This window comes from Oenanthe melanoleuca, chromosome 12, assembly GCF_029582105.1.
Source record: "Oenanthe melanoleuca isolate GR-GAL-2019-014 chromosome 12, OMel1.0, whole genome shotgun sequence".
In the NCBI taxonomy this organism is placed as follows: Eukaryota; Metazoa; Chordata; class Aves; order Passeriformes; family Muscicapidae; genus Oenanthe; species Oenanthe melanoleuca.
Window position 1 is genome coordinate 18,854,730 of NC_079346.1, and position 19,498 is coordinate 18,874,227.

General features: G+C 55.6%; 1 protein-coding gene across 1 annotated transcript; it reads left to right on the plus strand.

The window, feature by feature from the left end:
- Positions 1-17,073, plus strand: LOC130258385 (uncharacterized). Its single transcript, XM_056501702.1, has 31 exons — positions 1-220; positions 530-628; positions 1,074-1,181; positions 1,810-1,875; positions 1,958-2,035; positions 2,124-2,222; positions 2,672-2,779; positions 3,702-3,800; positions 4,246-4,353; positions 4,982-5,047; positions 5,130-5,207; positions 5,296-5,394; positions 5,844-5,951; positions 6,874-6,972; positions 7,419-7,526; positions 8,155-8,220; positions 8,303-8,380; positions 8,469-8,567; positions 9,017-9,124; positions 10,048-10,146; positions 10,593-10,700; positions 11,330-11,395; positions 11,478-11,555; positions 11,644-11,742; positions 12,192-12,299; positions 13,223-13,321; positions 13,770-13,850; positions 14,737-14,808; positions 15,123-15,242; positions 15,825-15,990; positions 16,519-17,073. Exons 1-31 carry the CDS (start codon positions 124-126, stop codon positions 16,826-16,828), a joined length of 3,177 nt encoding a protein of 1,058 aa, XP_056357677.1. The 5' UTR covers positions 1-123; the 3' UTR covers positions 16,829-17,073.
- Positions 17,074-19,498: the final 2,425 nt, after the last annotated feature.

Sequence of the window (19,498 nt, forward strand, 5' to 3'; positions counted from 1 at the left end):
TCCTTGAGCACAACTGTTGCGGCAGCAGCGGCGGCGGCGGCGGCAGTGGTGCTGACATTGGGACAGCGGTGGCAGCACAGCGGTGGCAGCAAGAGCTGCGGGACTGGCAGAGGGCAAGGCACCATGGCCCTTGCTCTGCGCCTCTTCCTCCTGCTCCTCCTGGCAGTGGCCCTGCCTGCCAGGGCTGCCCAGGCAGCTCCGTGGCCAGCGCGGGGAGCAGGTGAGCCGGCGGCCTGGCTCCCCTTTCCCGGGACAGCGCTCCCTTCTCCCCAGGAAGAGTTGGGGATGGTTCTGCATAGGGCTTTAGGGAGGCTTTCCTCTGTGGGAGGGAGAGAGCCCACAGGGGCCCTGGGCTGCTCCAGCCACCCATCCAGGGATGTTGCACAGGACATGGAAAGAGTGTGGAGAGTGACCAGGGCCAGCCCAGAGTTTCCCAGGTCCCTCTGCAACTCTGGCTATGTCCACTCACGTGTGGCTCCAAAGGCTTTACTCAACACATATATATGAAGTGGAACTGTTTTGCTCTAAGGTCTACCAACAGTCCACACCCATGACACAGGAGACAAGAAATCCATGGAGGCCGACAGACTTCTGGACCAGATGCTGAGCAACCTGGAGAGACGCCGTGGTGGGTGCATTTCCCTCAGCCTTCTCCTGAGACTCAGCAGCCGGGGGCTTTCTCTGCACATCTGGACACGCCGTGCCCAGCACAGCAGGAAGGGATCCATGGCAGCCTGGCTGCCCTGGTGCTGCTGTCACACCCTGCAGGGCTGTTTCCCAGCCTGGCCTGGCTGCAGCTTCTCCCCAGCCTCTGCAGGAAGGCCTTTGGCATCAGCTCACAGGGAGCCCAAAGTGCCCCATGGGCAATGCACACCCTGAGATTCCCTGAAATTTCCCAGTCTTGGTGTAGACTAATAAGGGCAGCTTTTTGGAGATGGTTGGGCACTGGCAAATCCAGAAAATTTCTATGATTTCCTGATCCTTATCCATGACTTTGACAAGCATTTCTTCCTGTTGATGGCACCTCCCCAATACTAAAATAGTCGATCTCATCCACTTGTCTCTTCATCCAGCAATGAAAGTTAAAACTGTGCTGAAGGCTCTGTTTCCCGGAGGAAGCAGTGGTTCTGTTCCAGCCTCTGCTGCAGGAAGGGAGGCAATGCCAGGCACAGTCACAGGAGGTAATTGCTGTGCCTCTGGGCCTGAGCCCTGCTGAGCCTTGAGCTGCCATCTCTGCTGCTGGGCAGAGCGGGCACAGCCCGGACAAGAGCGGCACAGCCCAGAGGAATTATCCCGAGCAGGCTCAGGGCACTCGGGTGCTGAGCAGTCCTGCTGGGCTCCCTCTGTGGGAGACACAGCCCAAAACCTGGGAGGGGCTGCAAGGGGTGCCCATGGTGGGGAAAGGGCAGAGGGGAGAGCAGGGCTCCAGTGTGTCCTGACAGGGCCTGACTCTGTACCCTGGGGCAGGGGGAGCTGGCCAAGTAGAAAGACGGAGAGAGGTTGGGAGGGATGGTTGTGTCACTGCCTGCTGCAATTTTACCCAGGGATTTCGGGAGGATTTCCTCTCTGGGACTAACAGAAGGGTGCTGCAACTGTCCCTCCAGGGTTGTTGCACAGGGCATGGACAGAGCGAGCAGAGTGACCATGAGTCTGCCCAGAGCTCCCCAGGCCCCTCTGCAGCTTTGGCCTTGTCCATTCATATCTGGGTCCTACAGCCTTCCCTGACCCCCTTTGAAGTAGCCAGGTCCCTAGGGCAGAACGGGATCCCAGTACACCATGGAAATGCTTCTCATCTGTGCTCCCTTCTAGATGAGCGTGAGGTTTCTCAAGTAGCTCAGCTTCATGAAGATTTGCAGCCTCTGGAGCCTCCTGCAGGTATGTTCTCACTCTTCCTCCAAGGAATAATAATTGACAACCTGGCAGGAACCACGTGACTGAAGCTTCTGTGGCTATTCAGTTACAGATGTGTCTGCAGGGAAGGCTTTTCCTAATCCCTCGGCGGATGCTACACAGGAGCCCAGTTCCAATCCCAGGGGTGAGTAGTCTGTCTCTACTCACCCCACAAGCTGAGCACTCCTTTTGTGGGATCCATTCCAGGAAAAATTTAAACACTTTTTCTTAAGGTTCCCTGAGAAGGAAGAAGAAACCAACAGGAAACAGTGAGATCCAGGATGACTCCAATCTTCTGGACCAGATGCTGAGTGATCTGGAGATAAGCCGTGGTGGGTGCATTTCCCTCAGCCTTCTCCTGAGACTCAGCAGCCGGGGGCTTTCTCTGCACATCTGGACATGCCGTGCCCGGCACAGCGGGAAGGGATCCATGGCAGCCTGGCTGCCCTGCTGCTGCTGTCACACCCTGCAGGGCTGTTTCCCAGCCTGGCCTGGCTGCAGCTTCTCCCCAGCCTCTGCAGGAAGGCCTTTGGCATCAGCTCACAGGGTGCTCACACTGCCCCATGGGCCATGCACATCCTGAGATCCCCTGAAATTTCCTGATGTCCCAGCACATGAGGAGGGGCAGCTGTTTGGAGAAGGGGGGCCCTGGCCAGTCCCATAACCTGGCCTTTATCCTGATCCTTATCAATATCTATGACAAGCATTGCCTCCTGAAGGTGGCACCTCCCCAGTGGGAAAGAACTCTTTCTGATCAAGCTGTCCCTTTCCCTTTCTCCAGAGATTGAAGAAGAGACTGGGCTGGTGGCTCCAATTCCCAGAGGAAGCAGTGGCTCTGTGCCAGTCTCTGCTGCAGGAAGGGAGGCGATGCCAGGCACAGTCACAGGAGGTAATTGCTGTGCCTCTGGGCCTGAGCCCTGCTGAGCCTTGAGCTGCCATCATGGCTGCCTCCCTGCCAGGGATGTTGCACAGGGCCTGCAAACAGTGTGCAGAGTGACCAGAACCAGCCCAGAGCTCCCCAGGCCCCTCTGCAGCTTTGGCCATGTCCATTCACATCTGGATCCCACAGCCTTACCTGACCCCCTTGCAGTGCCCAGGTCCCTAGGGCAGAAGTGGATCCCAGCACACCATGGCAATGCTTCTGATCTGTGCTCCCATCTTGGCTGGGATTGGGACATGGGTTATTTAGAAAATCTGGTGAATGGCCGTGTGAAGATTCTAGAGCATGGTGGAGGCAAGTTCTCAGTGTGCCTTTCCTGACAGAATAATCTGTGTCACTTTGGCAAGGGCTCACTCCTGTGATGATTCCCTTTACATATTGTCAGGCTTGATGGATTCTGGTATCCTTGCCATGCTCCCCTCTGGAGCCCTGGGTGATCCCACAGGATTCCTGTCAGTGGGAGGAAGGAACATTTAGCTGTCAATGCTCTTCCCATGTGCAATGCCAGTGTCTCCTTCCGTGTGCTCTGTGCAGCCCCAGAGACGAGCACAAAGGGAAGGGAAGGGCCCAGGGCTCTGTCCCAGGGCTATGCCTTGTGTGGCTCCTTTGCTGGCCCCAGGCAGCCTGAGCTGCTGCCAAGCCCTGGCCCTCACTGGGGCTGGGTTCAGGGCTGCTGGAATCTCCAGGGAGTCATTTCTCCCCTGACTGCCCTGCAAGAGGCTCCTTCCATCCCAGTGTGGGGCCACTGCGGGAATGTGCTGCCTCTGCCCCGATCCTGAACAGTAGGGAGAGCTGGGGGAGTGCCTTGGAGCACTCACTGCAGTCACTGCCACTGCAGCCTGAATGAGAAATGGAACTGCTTTCCATTAAGGTCCTCCTGGTTGGAACAACCCAGACATAGGAGACAAGATATCGCTGGAGGCAGACAGACTTCTGGACAAGATGCTGACTGATCTGGAGAGACGCCGTGGTGGGTGCATTTCCTTCAGCCTTCTCCTGAGACTCAGCAGCCGGGGGCTTTCCCTGCACATCTGGACACGCCGTGCCCAGCACAGCAGGAAGGGATCCATGGCAGCCTGGCTGCCCTGCTGCTGCTGTCACACCCTGCAGGGCTGTTTCCCAGCCTGGCCTGGCTGCAGCTTCTCCCCAGCCTCTGCAGGAAGGCCTTTGGCATCAGCTCACAGGGAGCCCAAAGTGCCCCATGGGCAATGCACACCCTGAGATTCCCTGAAATTTCCCAGTCTTGGTGTAGACTAATAAGGGCAGCTTTTTGGAGATGGTTGGGCACTGGCAAATCCAGAAAATTTCTATGATTTCCTGATCCTTATCCATGACTTTGACAAGCATTTCTTCCTGTTGATGGCACCTCCCCAATACTAAAATAGTCGATCTCATCCACTTGTCTCTTCATCCAGCAATGAAAGTTAAAACTGTGCTGAAGGCTCTGTTTCCCGGAGGAAGCAGTGGTTCTGTTCCAGCCTCTGCTGCAGGAAGGGAGGCAATGCCAGGCACAGTCACAGGAGGTAATTGCTGTGCCTCTGGGCCTGAGCCCTGCTGAGCCTTGAGCTGCCATCTCTGCTGCTGGGCAGAGCGGGCACAGCCCGGACAAGAGCGGCACAGCCCAGAGGAATTATCCCGAGCAGGCTCAGGGCACTCGGGTGCTGAGCAGTCCTGCTGGGCTCCCTCTGTGGGAGACACAGCCCAAAACCTGGGAGGGGCTGCAAGGGGTGCCCATGGTGGGGAAAGGGCAGAGGGGAGAGCAGGGCTCCAGTGTGTCCTGACAGGGCCTGACTCTGTACCCTGGGGCAGGGGGAGCTGGCCAAGTAGAAAGACGGAGAGAGGTTGGGAGGGATGGTTGTGTCACTGCCTGCTGCAATTTTACCCAGGGATTTCGGGAGGATTTCCTCTCTGGGACTAACAGAAGGGTGCTGCAACTGTCCCTCCAGGGTTGTTGCACAGGGCATGGACAGAGCGAGCAGAGTGACCATGAGTCTGCCCAGAGCTCCCCAGGCCCCTCTGCAGCTTTGGCCTTGTCCATCCATATCTGGGTCCTACAGCCTTCCCTGACCCCCTTTGAAGTAGCCAGGTCCCTAGGGCAGAACGGGATCCCAGTACACCATGGAAATGCTTCTCATCTGTGCTCCCTTCTAGATGAGCGTGAGGTTTCTCAAGTAGCTCAGCTTCATGAAGATTTGCAGCCTCTGGAGCCTCCTGCAGGTATGTTCTCACTCTTCCTCCAAGGAATAATAATTGACAACCTGGCAGGAACCACGTGACTGAAGCTTCTGTGGCTATTCAGTTACAGATGTGTCTGCAGGGAAGGCTTTTCCTAATCCCTCGGCGGATGCTACACAGGAGCCCAGTTCCAATCCCAGGGGTGAGTAGTCTGTCTCTACTCACCCCACAAGCTGAGCACTCCTTTTGTGGGATCCATTCCAGGAAAAATTTAAACACTTTTTCTTAAGGTTCCCTGAGAAGGAAGAAGAAACCAACAGGAAACAGTGAGATCCAGGATGACTCCAATCTTCTGGACCAGATGCTGAGTGATCTGGAGATACGCCGTGGTGGGTGCATTTCCCTCAGCCTTCTCCTGAGACTCAGCAGCCGGGGGCTTTCTCTGCACATCTGGACACACCGTGCCTGGCACAGCAGGAAGGGATCCATGGCAGCCTGGCTGCCCTGCTGCTGCTGTCACACCCTGCAGGGCTGTTTCCCAGCCTGGCCTGGCTGCAGCTTCTCCCCAGCCTCTGCAGGAAGGCCTTTGGCATCAGCTCACAGGGTGCTCACACTGCCCCATGGGCCATGCACATCCTGAGATCCCCTGAAATTTCCTGATGTCCCAGCACATGAGGAGGGGCAGCTGTTTGGAGAAGGGGGGCCCTGGCCAGTCCCATAACCTGGCCTTTATCCTGATCCTTATCAATATCTATGACAAGCATTGCCTCCTGAAGGTGGCACCTCCCCAGTGGGAAAGAACTCTTTCTGATCAAGCTGTCCCTTTCCCTTTCTCCAGAGATTGAAGAAGAGACTGGGCTGGTGGCTCCAATTCCCAGAGGAAGCAGTGGCTCTGTGCCAGTCTCTGCTGCAGGAAGGGAGGCGATGCCAGGCACAGTCACAGGAGGTAATTGCTGTGCCTCTGGGCCTGAGCCCTGCTGAGCCTTGAGCTGCCATCATGGCTGCCTCCCTGCCAGGGATGTTGCACAGGGCCTGCAAACAGTGTGCAGAGTGACCAGAACCAGCCCAGAGCTCCCCAGGCCCCTCTGCAGCTTTGGCCATGTCCATTCACATCTGGATCCCACAGCCTTACCTGACCCCCTTGCAGTGCCCAGGTCCCTAGGGCAGAAGTGGATCCCAGCACACCATGGCAATGCTTCTGATCTGTGCTCCCATCTTGGCTGGGATTGGGACATGGGTTATTTAGAAAATCTGGTGAATGGCCGTGTGAAGATTCTAGAGCATGGTGGAGGCAAGTTCTCAGTGTGCCTTTCCTGACAGAATAATCTGTGTCACTTTGGCAAGGGCTCACTCCTGTGATGATTCCCTTTACATATTGTCAGGCTTGATGGATTCTGGTATCCTTGCCATGCTCCCCTCTGGAGCCCTGGGTGATCCCACAGGATTCCTGTCAGTGGGAGGAAGGAACATTTAGCTGTCAATGCTCTTCCCATGTGCAATGCCAGTGTCTCCTTCCGTGTGCTCTGTGCAGCCCCAGAGACGAGCACAAAGGGAAGGGAAGGGCCCAGGGCTCTGTCCCAGGGCTATGCCTTGTGTGGCTCCTTTGCTGGCCCCAGGCAGCCTGAGCTGCTGCCAAGCCCTGGCCCTCACTGGGGCTGGGTTCAGGGCTGCTGGAATCTCCAGGGAGTCATTTCTCCCCTGACTGCCCTGCAAGAGGCTCCTTCCATCCCAGTGTGGGGCCACTGCGGGAATGTGCTGCCTCTGCCCCGATCCTGAACAGTAGGGAGAGCTGGGGGAGTGCCTTGGAGCACTCACTGCAGTCACTGCCACTGCAGCCTGAATGAGAAATGGAACTGCTTTCCATTAAGGTCCTCCTGGTTGGAACAACCCAGACATAGGAGACAAGAAATCACTGGAGGCAGACAGACTTCTGGACAAGATGCTGACTGATCTGGAGAGACGCCGTGGTGGGTGCATTTCCCTCAGCCTTCTCCTGAGACTCAGCAGCCGGGGGCTTTCTCTGCACATCTGGACACGCCGTGCCTGGCACAGCAGGAAGGGATCCATGGCAGCCTGGCTGCCACTCTGCTGCTGTCACACCCTGCAGGGCTTTTTTCCCAGCCTGGCCTGGCTGCAGCTTCTCCCCAGCCTCTGCAGGAAGGCCTTTGGCATCAGCTCACAGGGAGCAAAAAGTGACCCAAGGGCCATGCACACCCTGAGATCTCCTGAAATTTCCCAGTCTTGGGGTAGATCAGTAAGGTCAGCTTTTTGGAGATGGTTGGGCCTTGGAAAATTCAGAAAAATTGTATGATTTCCTGATCCATATCCATGACTTTGACAAGCATTGCTTCCTTTTGATGGCACCACCCCAATGGGGAACAGACCCAACTAATCCACTTGTCTCTTCATCCAGCAATGAAAGTTAAAACTGTGCTGAAGGCTCTGTTTCCCGGAGGAAGCAGTGGTTCTGTTCCAGCCTCTGCTGCAGGAAGGGAGGCAATGCCAGGCACAGTCACAGGAGGTAATTGCTGTGCCTCTGGGCCTGAGCCCTGCTGAGCCTTGAGCTGCCATCTCTGCTGCTGGGCAGAGCGGGCACAGCCCGGACAAGAGCGGCACAGCCCAGAGGAATTATCCCGAGCAGGCTCAGGGCACTCGGGTGCTGAGCAGTCCTGCTGGGCTCCCTCTGTGGGAGACACAGCCCAAAACCTGGGAGGGGCTGCAAGGGGTGCCCATGGTGGGGAAAGGGCAGAGGGGAGAGCAGGGCTCCAGTGTGTCCTGACAGGGCCTGACTCTGTACCCTGGGGCAGGGGGAGCTGGCCAAGTAGAAAGACGGAGAGAGGTTGGGAGGGATGGTTGTGTCACTGCCTGCTGCAATTTTACCCAGGGATTTCGGGAGGATTTCCTCTCTGGGACTAACAGAAGGGTGCTGCAACTGTCCCTCCAGGGTTGTTGCACAGGGCATGGACAGAGCGAGCAGAGTGACCATGAGTCTGCCCAGAGCTCCCCAGGCCCCTCTGCAGCTTTGGCCTTGTCCATCCATATCTGGGTCCTACAGCCTTCCCTGACCCCCTTTGAAGTAGCCAGGTCCCTAGGGCAGAACGGGATCCCAGTACACCATGGAAATGCTTCTCATCTGTGCTCCCTTCTAGATGAGCGTGAGGTTTCTCAAGTAGCTCAGCTTCATGAAGATTTGCAGCCTCTGGAGCCTCCTGCAGGTATGTTCTCACTCTTCCTCCAAGGAATAATAATTGACAACCTGGCAGGAACCACGTGACTGAAGCTTCTGTGGCTATTCAGTTACAGATGTGTCTGCAGGGAAGGCTTTTCCTAATCCCTCGGCGGATGCTACACAGGAGCCCAGTTCCAATCCCAGGGGTGAGTAGTCTGTCTCTACTCACCCCACAAGCTGAGCACTCCTTTTGTGGGATCCATTCCAGGAAAAATTTAAACACTTTTTCTTAAGGTTCCCTGAGAAGGAAGAAGAAACCAACAGGAAACAGTGAGATCCAGGATGACTCCAATCTTCTGGACCAGATGCTGAGTGATCTGGAGATACACCGTGGTGGGTGCATTTCCCTCAGCCTTCTCCTGAGACTCAGCAGCCGGGGGCTTTCTCTGCACATCTGGACACACCGTGCCTGGCACAGCAGGAAGGGATCCATGGCAGCCTGGCTGCCCTGCTGCTGCTGTCACACCCTGCAGGGCTGTTTCCCAGCCTGGCCTGGCTGCAGCTTCTCCCCAGCCTCTGCAGGAAGGCCTTTGGCATCAGCTCACAGGGTGCTCACACTGCCCCATGGGCCATGCACATCCTGAGATCCCCTGAAATTTCCTGATGTCCCAGCACATGAGGAGGGGCAGCTGTTTGGAGAAGGGGGGCCCTGGCCAGTCCCATAACCTGGCCTTTATCCTGATCCTTATCAATATCTATGACAAGCATTGCCTCCTGAAGGTGGCACCTCCCCAGTGGGAAAGAACTCTTTCTGATCAAGCTGTCCCTTTCCCTTTCTCCAGAGATTGAAGAAGAGACTGGGCTGGTGGCTCCAATTCCCAGAGGAAGCAGTGGCTCTGTGCCAGTCTCTGCTGCAGGAAGGGAGGCGATGCCAGGCACAGTCACAGGAGGTAATTGCTGTGCCTCTGGGCCTGAGCCCTGCTGAGCCTTGAGCTGCCATCATGGCTGCCTCCCTGCCAGGGATGTTGCACAGGGCCTGCAAACAGTGTGCAGAGTGACCAGAACCAGCCCAGAGCTCCCCAGGCCCCTCTGCAGCTTTGGCCATGTCCATTCACATCTGGATCCCACAGCCTTACCTGACCCCCTTGCAGTGCCCAGGTCCCTAGGGCAGAAGTGGATCCCAGCACACCATGGCAATGCTTCTGATCTGTGCTCCCATCTTGGCTGGGATTGGGACATGGGTTATTTAGAAAATCTGGTGAATGGCCGTGTGAAGATTCTAGAGCATGGTGGAGGCAAGTTCTCAGTGTGCCTTTCCTGACAGAATAATCTGTGTCACTTTGGCAAGGGCTCACTCCTGTGATGATTCCCTTTACATATTGTCAGGCTTGATGGATTCTGGTATCCTTGCCATGCTCCCCTCTGGAGCCCTGGGTGATCCCACAGGATTCCTGTCAGTGGGAGGAAGGAGCATTTAGCTGTCAATGCTCTTCCCATGTGCAATGCCAGTGTCTCCTTCCGTGTGCTCTGTGCAGCCCCAGAGAAGAGCAGAAAGGGAAGGGAAGGGCCCAGGGCTCTGTCCCAGGGCTGTGCCTTGTGTGGCTCCTTTGCTGGCCTCAGGCAGCCTGAGCTGCTGCCAAGCCCTGGCCCTCACTGGGGCTGGGTTCAGGGCTGCTGGAATCTCCAGGGAGTCATTTCTCCCCTGACTGCCCTGCAAGAGGCTCCTTCCATCCCAGTGTGGGGCCACTGCGGGAATGTGCTGCCTCTGCCCCTGATCCTGAGCGGAAGGGAGAGCTGGGGGAGTGCCTTGGAGCACTCACTGCAGTCACTGCCACTGCAGCCTGAATGAGAAATGGAACTGCTTTCCATTAAGGTCCTCCTGGTTGGAACAACCCAGACATAGGAGACAAGAAATCACTGGAGGCAGACAGACTTCTGGACAAGATGCTGACTGATCTGGAGAGACGCCGTGGTGGGTGCATTTCCCTCAGCCTTCTCCTGTGTCTCAGCAGCCGGGGGCTTTCTCTGCACATCTTGACATGCCGTGCCCGGCACAGTGGGAAGGGATCCATGGCAGCCTGGCTGCCACTCTGCTGCTGTCACACCCTGCAGGGCTTTTTTCCCAGCCTGGCCTGGCTGCAGCTTCTCCCCAGCCTCTGCAGGAAGGCCTTTGGCATCAGCTCACAGGGAGCAAAAAGTGACCCAAGGGCCATGCACACCCTGAGATCTCCTGAAATTTCCCAGTCTTGGGGTAGATCAGTAAGGTCAGCTTTTTGGAGATGGTTGGGCCTTGGAAAATTCAGAAAAATTGTATGATTTCCTGATCCATATCCATGACTTTGACAAGCATTGCTTCCTTTTGATGGCACCACCCCAATGGGGAACAGACCCAACTAATCCACTTGTCTCTTCATCCAGCAATGAAAGTTAAAACTGTGCTGAAGGCTCTGTTTGCCCGAGGAAGCAGTGGTTCTGTTCCAGCCTCTGCTGCAGGAAGGGAGGCAATGCCAGGCACAGTCACAGGAGGTAATTGCTGTGCCTCTGGGCCTGAGCCCTGCTGAGCCTTGAGCTGCCATCTCTGCTGCTGGGCAGAGCGGGCACAGCCCGGACAAGAGCGGCACAGCCCAGAGGAATTATCCCGAGCAGGCTCAGGGCACTCGGGTGCTGAGCAGTCCTGCTGGGCTCCCTCTGTGGGAGACACAGCCCAAAACCTGGGAGGGGCTGCAAGGGGTGCCCATGGTGGGGAAAGGGCAGAGGGGGAGAGCAGGGCTCCAGTGTGTCCTGACAGGGCCTGACTCTGTACCCTGGGGCAGGGGGAGCTGGCCAAGTAGAAAGACGGAGAGAGGTTGGGAGGGATGGTTGTGTCACTGCCTGCTGCAATTTTACCCAGGGATTTCGGGAGGATTTCCTCTCTGGGACTAACAGAAGGGTGCTGCAACTGTCCCTCCAGGGTTGTTGCACAGGGCATGGACAGAGCGAGCAGAGTGACCATGAGTCTGCCCAGAGCTCCCCAAGCCCCTCTGCAGCTTTGGCCTTGTCCATCCATATCTGGGTCCTACAGCCTTCCCTGACCCCCTTTGAAGTAGCCAGGTCCCTAGGGCAGAACGGGATCCCAGTACACCATGGAAATGCTTCTCATCTGTGCTCCCTTCTAGATGAGCATGAGGTTTCTCGAGCAGCTCAGCTTCATGAAGATTTGCAGCCTCTGGAGCCTCCTGCAGGTATGTTCTCACTCTTCCTCCAAGGAATAATAATTGACAACCTGGCAGGAACCACGTGACTGAAGCTTCTGTGGCTATTCAGTTACAGGTGTGTCTGCAGGGAAGACTTTTCCTAATCCCTTGGCGGATGCTACACAGGAGCCCAGTTCCAATCCCAGGGGTGAGTAGTCTGTCTCTACTCACCCCACAAGCTGAGCACTCCTTTTGTGGGATCCATTCCAGGAAAAATTTAAACACTTTTTCTTAAGGTTCCCTGAGAAGGAAGAAGAAACCAACAGGAAACAGTGAGATGCTGGAGGACTCCAATCTTCTGGACCAGATGCTGAGTGATCTGGAGATACGCCGTGGTGGGTGCATTTCCCTCAACCTTCTCCTGAGACTCAGCAGCCGGGGGCTTTCTCTGCACATCTGGACACGCCGTGCCCGGCACAGCGGGAAGGGATCCATGGCAGCCTGGCTGCCCTGCTGCTGCTGTCACACCCTGCAGGGCTGTTTCCCAGCCTGGCCTGGCTGCAGCTTCTCCCCAGCCTCTGCAGGAAGGCCTTTGGCATCAGCTCACAGGGTGCTCACACTGCCCCATGGGCCATGCACATCCTGAGATCCCCTGAAATTTCCTGATGTCCCAGCACATGAGGAGGGGCAGCTGTTTGGAGAAGGGGGGCCCTGGCCAGTCCCATAACCTGGCCTTTATCCTGATCCTTATCAATATCTATGACAAGCATTGCCTCCTGAAGGTGGCACCTCCCCAGTGGGAAAGAACTCTTTCTGATCAAGCTGTCCCTTTTCCTTTCTCCAGAGATTGAAGAAGAGACTGGGCTGGTGGCTCCGATTCCCAGAGGAAGCAGTGGCTCTGTGCCAGTCTCTGCTGCAGGAAGGGAGGCGATGCCAGGCACAGTCACAGGAGGTAATTGCTGTGCCTCTGGGCCTGAGCCCTGCTGAGCCTTGAGCTGTCATCTTGGCTGCCTCCCTGCCAGGGATGTTGCACAGGGCCTGCAAACAGTGTGCAGAGTGACCAGAACCAGCCCAGAGCTCCCCAGGCCCCTCTGCAGCTTTGGCCATGTCCAGTCAAGTCTGGATCCCACAGCCTTACCTGACCCCCTTGCAGTGCCCAGGTCCCTAAAGCAGAAGGGGATCCCAGCACACCATGGGACTGCTTCTGATCTGTGCTCCCATCTTGGTTGGGATTGGGACATGGGTTATTTAGAAAATCTGGTGAATGGCAGTGTGAAGATTCTAGAGCATGGTGGAGGCAAGTTCTCAGTGTGCCCTTCCTGACAGAATAATCTGCGTCACTTTGGCAAGGGCTCACTCTTGTGATGATTCCCTTTACATATTGTCAGGCTTGATGGATTCTGGTATCCTTGCCATGCTCCCCTCTGGAGCCCTGGGTGATCCCACAGGATTCCTGTCAGTGGGAGGAAGGAACATTTAGCTGTCAATGCTCTTCCCATGTGCAATGCCAGTGTCTCCTTCCGTGTGCTCTGTGCAGCCCCAGAGACGAGCAGAAAGGGAAGGGAAGGGCCCAGGGCTCTGTCCCAGGGCTGTGCCTTGTGTGGCTCCTTTGCCAGACCCAGGCAGCCTGAGCTGCTGCCAAGCCCTGGCCCTCACTGGGGCTGGGTTCAGGGCTGCTGGAATCTCCAGGGAGTCATTTCTCCCCTGACTGCCCTGCAAGAGGCTCCTTCCATCCCAGTGTGGGGCCACTGCGGGAATGTGCTGCCTCTGCCCCTGATCCTGAGCGGAAGGGAGAGCTGGGGGAGTGCCTTGGAGCACTCACTGCAGTCACTGCCACTGCAGCCTGAATAAGAAATGGAACTGCTTTCCATTAAGGTCCTCCTGGTTGGAACAACCCAGACATAGGAGACAAGAAATCGCTGGAGGCAGACAGACTTCTGGACAAGATGCTGAGTGATCTGGAGAGACGCCGTGGTGGGTGCATTTCCCTCAGCCTTCTCCTGAGACTCAGCAGCCGGGGGCTTTCTCTGCACATCTGGACACGCCGTGCCCAGCACAGCAGGAAGGGATCCATGGCAGCCTGGCTGCCCCACTGCTGCTGTCACACCCTGCAGGGCTGTTTCCCAGCCTGGCCTGGCTGCAGCTTCTCCCCAGCCTCTGCAGGAAGGCCTTTGGCATCAGCTGACAGGGAGCCCAAAGTGCCCCACATGCCATGCACACCCTGAGATCCCCTGAAATTTCCTGATCTCAGAGTAGATCACAAGAGGTGGTGGTTTGGAAACGAGAACCACGTCGTGCCCCTAAACCTCAGTCTTTTCCTGACCATTATCTATGTTTTTGACAAGTATTCCCTTCTGATGACACCACTTCTCTGATATGTACTGGCTTTACCTGATGCAGCTGTACCTCTTCCTTTCTCAAGGGATTAAGAGAAAGCCCCTATGGAGGGCAGCATTTCCTGAAGGAAGGGAGTCAAAGCCAGGCACAGGCACAGGCACAACAGGTAATTGCTGTGCCAGGCTCAGCCCTCTGCAGGGCTTTGTGGCAGCAGCTCTTTCCCCAGGATCTACCCTGTCTCTGAGGGCCTGGCTATTCCTAGGGCTGTCTGAGCTGTTCAAGCAGATATATGCAAGGAGGGATAGTTGTTGCACTGCCTGCTGCAGATTTCCCTAGAGCTTTAGGCTGAGGTTACGATTATAAGCGCACCGGGGCCCTGTGTTGCTCCAGCCACCCATCCAGGGATGTTGTACAGGGCATGGGAAAAGGATGCAGACTGACCAGAGCCAGCCCAGAGCTCCCCAGGCCCCTCTGCAGCTTCAGCCAAGTCCATTCACATCTGGCTCCCACTGCCTTACCAACCCCCTTGCAGTGCCCACTTCTCTAAGGCAGAAGGGGATCCCAGCACACCATGGAAATGCTTCTGATCTATGCTCGCTCCATTATTGGGATCATGACATAGATTACCTGAAAGCCTTGGCACATGACAGTTTGAAGTCCTTGGAGAATGTTGGAGGCAAGATCTCAAGTCCCTTTCCTGACAGAATAAGCAGTGTCACTGTGGTGAGAACTCACCAATGTGCCATTTCCTTGAAGTTCTTCTGAAGGTTGATGTTTTCTGTAATCATTACCCTGCCACTTTTTCATTGGGTGATCCCACCGGATTGCTGTCAGAGGGAGGAAGGAGCATTTAGCTGTTAATGCTCTTCCCATGTGCAATGCCAGTGTCTCCTTCCGTGTGCTCTGTGCAGCCATGAGAAGAGCAGAGAGGGAAGGGAAGGGCCCAGGGCTGTGCCCCAGGGCTGTGCCTTGTGCAGCTCCTTTGCCAGCCCCAAGCAGCCTGAGGATCTCCTGCAGTGCTGGGAGCTGTTCCGTCCTGCCTTTCTTTGCAGATGAACATGTTGGTGAAGGTGATCTGGCTTCCCAACCAACATTCAGGGAAGTGCCTCTGGGAGCTGGTGAGGGTAGGTCAAGGCCTTCCCCCTGGGAAGTGCCTCTGGGAGCTGCCAGCTCAGAGCCCAAAGCTCGGCCAGGGGGCATCGCTGCAGGTGCCAGGACAGAGCCGTGCTCGTGTGTGCCCTCGCCCTGTGCAATCCCCTCACTGATCCTGCGGCTCAGGCCTTGCAGCTGTTTGAGAGTGAGGGCCCAGGCTCTGCCCTAAATTCCCAGATGTTTTTGAACCTTATCCATGTGATTGCCAAGCATTGCTCCTGCAGATGCCAGCTCTCCAAAGGGGAATATTTACATATGATGCAGCTGTCCCTTTTCCTTTCTCAAGTGATAGAGCAAAAGTCTGTGCCGAAGGAAGCATTTCCCAGAGGAAGCAGTGGCTCAGTGCCAGCCTCTCCTGCAGGAGGGACAGTGACACCAGGCACAGGCACTGGAACAGCCACAGAAGGTAATTGCTGTGCCAGCCTCAGCCCTTGCCCTTGCACGGCCTGGCAGCTGCCAAAGCTGGAGGCACCTCAGCTTCGAAGCCTCTGGAGCTCGTTCCCAGCCCGTGGGAAAGGGGACTCGTGCACCAAGGTCCCTCCTGCTGCAGCTGCTCCCGGAGCTGCCCTGAGTGCCCAGAGGCCCAAGGCACAGGAGCAGCCCCGAGCAGGAGCCCTGCCATGAGCCCAGGGCCACAGCCAGCCCTGGCTCCCGACTGGGCAGGGGCTGCAATGGCTCCTGACAGGGTCTGACTGTGTCCTCTGGGGCTGGGGGAGCTGTCACGGGGCAGGGAGGGTCGGGGCTGGCAGTGGCTGCTCAGGGATGGGTTGGGCCCAGGTCCCTGGAAGGAGCCACTGCCCAAGCAGCTGCGCTGCCCCCGGGCTCTCCTCCCGGCCTTCTGGGCTTTGTTGGGTGGCACAGCCTGTGCCAAGGGGGCCAAGGTGCCCCAGGCCCAGCTCTCGGGGAAACAGAGATTGTCCTGGCTGTATCCAGTGAGCTGCCAGCAGAGGAGCACAGCACGGGCTCACGCTCCCCATTGCTCCCACAGATTCAGCCAGCACCTCAACACATGGTCCCCATTCCCAGGAGGGCACTGGAAAGGGTTTCTGTCAGGATACACGCTGCAGGCTAAAGTTAATAGCATTTCTGGTTGTTTTGGATCTTGTCTTCATATTATGCTGTATCGGAATCTGGTATTGCTTGAAGAGAAAACGGTGAGTGCTTTGTTGGTCTCCCCACCAAAGAGCTGCATGTGATGGCTGCTTCTAGACAGGAAACATTCCCAGTGAGGCTGCTGTGGAGTTATGGGTGGTCAGTTGTTGTCCACATAACTCTACTGAGGGTTCTGCTGCTGCCCAGTGCTTTCAGTGGCCTCCCAATTGCTGGGCCTTGTCCTGGGGAGCCGCTGGGGCTGCAGCCAGTGCTGGCTCCCACTGAGGCTGCGTGGCCAAGAGCAGCCCCAGGAGCAGCGGGCAGAGGCAGAGCAAGGTGGGGAGGAGAAAGAGCGGGGAGCAGATTGCCCTTGAAAGGCAGAGGCGCTCTGGGGCCCGCTCCTGGCCAGGGACCCTGCCCACAGCCATCCCCTGCTGGCCGGGGCCTTGAGGGGCAGCTGTCCAGCTGGGCCAAGCTGTGCCAGCAGCTCCAGCCGTGCTGGGCAGCCTTGCCAGCTCTGGGCCCTGCTGGGCACGAGGCTCCCTGTGTGCCAGGGGCAGCTGGGGCCTCAGACACTCCTCTCTCCACAGGAGTGCCCCTGCAGCTTCACGAGACCGGAACAAGGCATCAGATGGAGACACCTTTCCCTGTCATCGGCCATCCCCAACCCAGTTTGCTTTGGCCCTGTTACAGCTGCCTTACCAGCTTGTTGCCATGGACTTACTGCCACCACCCAGAACAAGACTCTGTCCCCAAAGGTGCTGGCCCTGGTGTTGGGCCAGGGCTGGAGGCGGCCCCCTCCTTCCAGGGATGGGATTGAGTACCGCAGCACCTTTGGGCTTCAGCTCTGGTGTCTGGGTGGTACCCCCAGCTTTGGCTGAGCTCCTTGTCTGGGCATAGCCAAGGCTGGGCAGGCAGCAGTCAGGCACCAGGCTCCTAAGACACAGCCATGTAGTTTTTTCTTCATTTTTCATTTTTAGAAAATAGGGATTTTTAGAAATATTTAGAAATATTTCTTGTATATCGATATCCCCAAATATTTTTCCTAATTTCTACAATAGTTTAGGATTATTTAAAGTAGTTTTAGAATTCTGAAAAGCTTAGAACACTTTTACACATCTAGAATAAAGTATAAAATTGCATTTAATTGCTACTCTTTACTCTAGGAAGAACTAAGACACTCCAAGACACTCACCCTGCTCCAAAGGTTCTTTCCCCACTCAAGATTTGTACCTAGACACAACCAAATTACGCAAAATCTCTTCCCAGCTATTTTCTCAGATATCTGACAAGCTCATCTCTTTGTTTTCAGAGGCAAACTTTGAGCACAGTGACAATCTCTTGAAGTCACTGTCTTTGCTTCTGAAACAACTCCCTCAGTTCTAGAGCAGGGGTTTCTCTCATCTTCCTACCGCCCCCGGGCTCCCCTCCCAGCCTTCTGGGCTTTGTTGGGTGGCACAGCCTGTGCCAAGGGAGGCCAAGGTGCCCCAGGCCCAGCTCTGGGGAAACAGAGAATGTCCTGTCTGTATCCAGCGAGCTGCCAGCTCAGTAGTGGAGCACAGCACGGGCTCACGCTCCCCATTGCTCCCACAGATTCAGCCAGCACCTCAACACATGGTCCCCATTCCCAGGAGGGCACTGGAAAGGGTTTCTGTCGGGGAACACGCTGCTGGCTAGAGTTAATGGCAGGCCTGGCTATTCTATGGCACGCAGGTGATGGGGACCCCTGTAAGGCTGGCAGATGACTGGGGTCCGACATGAGGCACACAGGGGCGTGTGGAGTTTCCCTGGGGGACAGGCGGGGCCCATCCCTCGGGGACAAGCGGGGCCCATCCCTGGGGGACAGGCAGAGCCCATCCCTGGGGGACAGGCGGGGCCCATCCCTGGGGGACAGGCGGGGCCCATCCCTGGGGGACAAGCAGGGCCCATCCCTCGGGGGCCGGCGGGGCCTCTGGAGCCACCGCCCCTGGCCGGGCCGGGTCCCGCGGCCGGGCGGGGCCGGGTGAGGGCCCCGGCGGGGAAGGGTCGCGGCCCCGGGCTCCCAGGGGGCTGCGAGCAGCGCCGGAGGCGCAATAAGGGCCTCGCTATGCCCTGGCCCTGTGCTGCAGGCAATGACACATTCACAGCCACGGCCGCTCCTGGGGCACAGGAGGCACCGGGGTTACAGCTGAGGCGGTGGCTGCTGTCACTGAGGACCTCCATGCAGTGCCCAGTTGCCTCAAGCACATGGGGAATCCAGCACACCGTGAAAACTCTTCTGATCTGTGCTCCTGTCCTGAAATTATCCACAAATACCAGAGGTTTATGTTCTAAAAGCAGACAGAGGAGTCCTTTTTGCTTTTTTCTTAAAAAGGGAGAAGCCATGTGCCATTCCCGTTGGATCTCTCAAATTTTTGGATGTGGCAGCCTTTTTTTTATCCCGTTTTACTGGCCGCATTTTCCTCTGTCTTTCCCCATTCACTGAGGTACTTGAGTGGTACAGACTTCCTGGAACGTCTTATACCTAAGATTCTCCTCTAATATGTAACCCTCCCTTTTAATTTTTATTTCTTAGAGAATTCATCATTTTTCCCCATTGCTTCATTTGTCTTTCAATATACAATTTTCTTTATCAGCAAACCTACAGTTTGTTTGTAAAGGCAAGCATCTTTTCTATTCATCTATCAGTGGAATCCGTCCGATTGTTTCTTTTATCTCTGTGTGCTAGTCTTATCTACCAGCAGATCCACAGCTTGTTTGTAAAGATAAGTCCAACATTCCTCTCAATCCCTCCTCTTCTATCTTTTTAAAAATTGTCTTTACAAACTTTAACTGTCATTGACTTAATTTCTTGTTCCTGGGTCTTTTTTGTTTTGCCATTATTTGCAATGACATCAATTTCTGTCCTTTTGGAGCCATTTCTGGATCAGTAGGCATGGCTATAACCTGCATCCCCTTGATCACATGTTGAATAAATTGTACTAAGCAAAGGACCATGCATGATAAAAAGATTAGAGTTACTAGAGCATATAAGAGGAAGAAAAGCAGTTGTTTAACCCATAGTCCACCAGGTAACCATGAAAACATGTCCCATTCCAATCCTTTCCATGTCTGGACCGGTACATGAGCTAACTTCCTTATTCTTTTTGCTATTTGTTTCACCACCTTTCCATTGTCATCTATTTGCAAACAGCAGTTTGAGTCATTAAATTTGCCACACATTCCCCCTTCTTCTGCTAAAACAGAGTCTAATACTGTCCAGTGTGGAAATACTGCATTTCTCATTTGCTTAGATTGGTCAGCAAGAAGGTCAAGAGCTGTAGCTGTACTCTGGTTACTTAACATTTCAAAACAACTTGTAACCAAACTCTCTGATTTAAATTATAAATGGGTTCTCTGTCCCCTGACATTAATTCATTAGGATTCCAAGTGGCGGGTCCATTGTGGTATATGATTCATTCAGGTGGCTATTCATTTTTACCCCAATTTTGGGTGCTCCCTCCAGCCAGGGATGCCTCAATTGACCGCTTTTCTCTAATTAGATCATCATATACCTTGATTCCTAACTGACTTCCCTGAACTTGTGGTAGC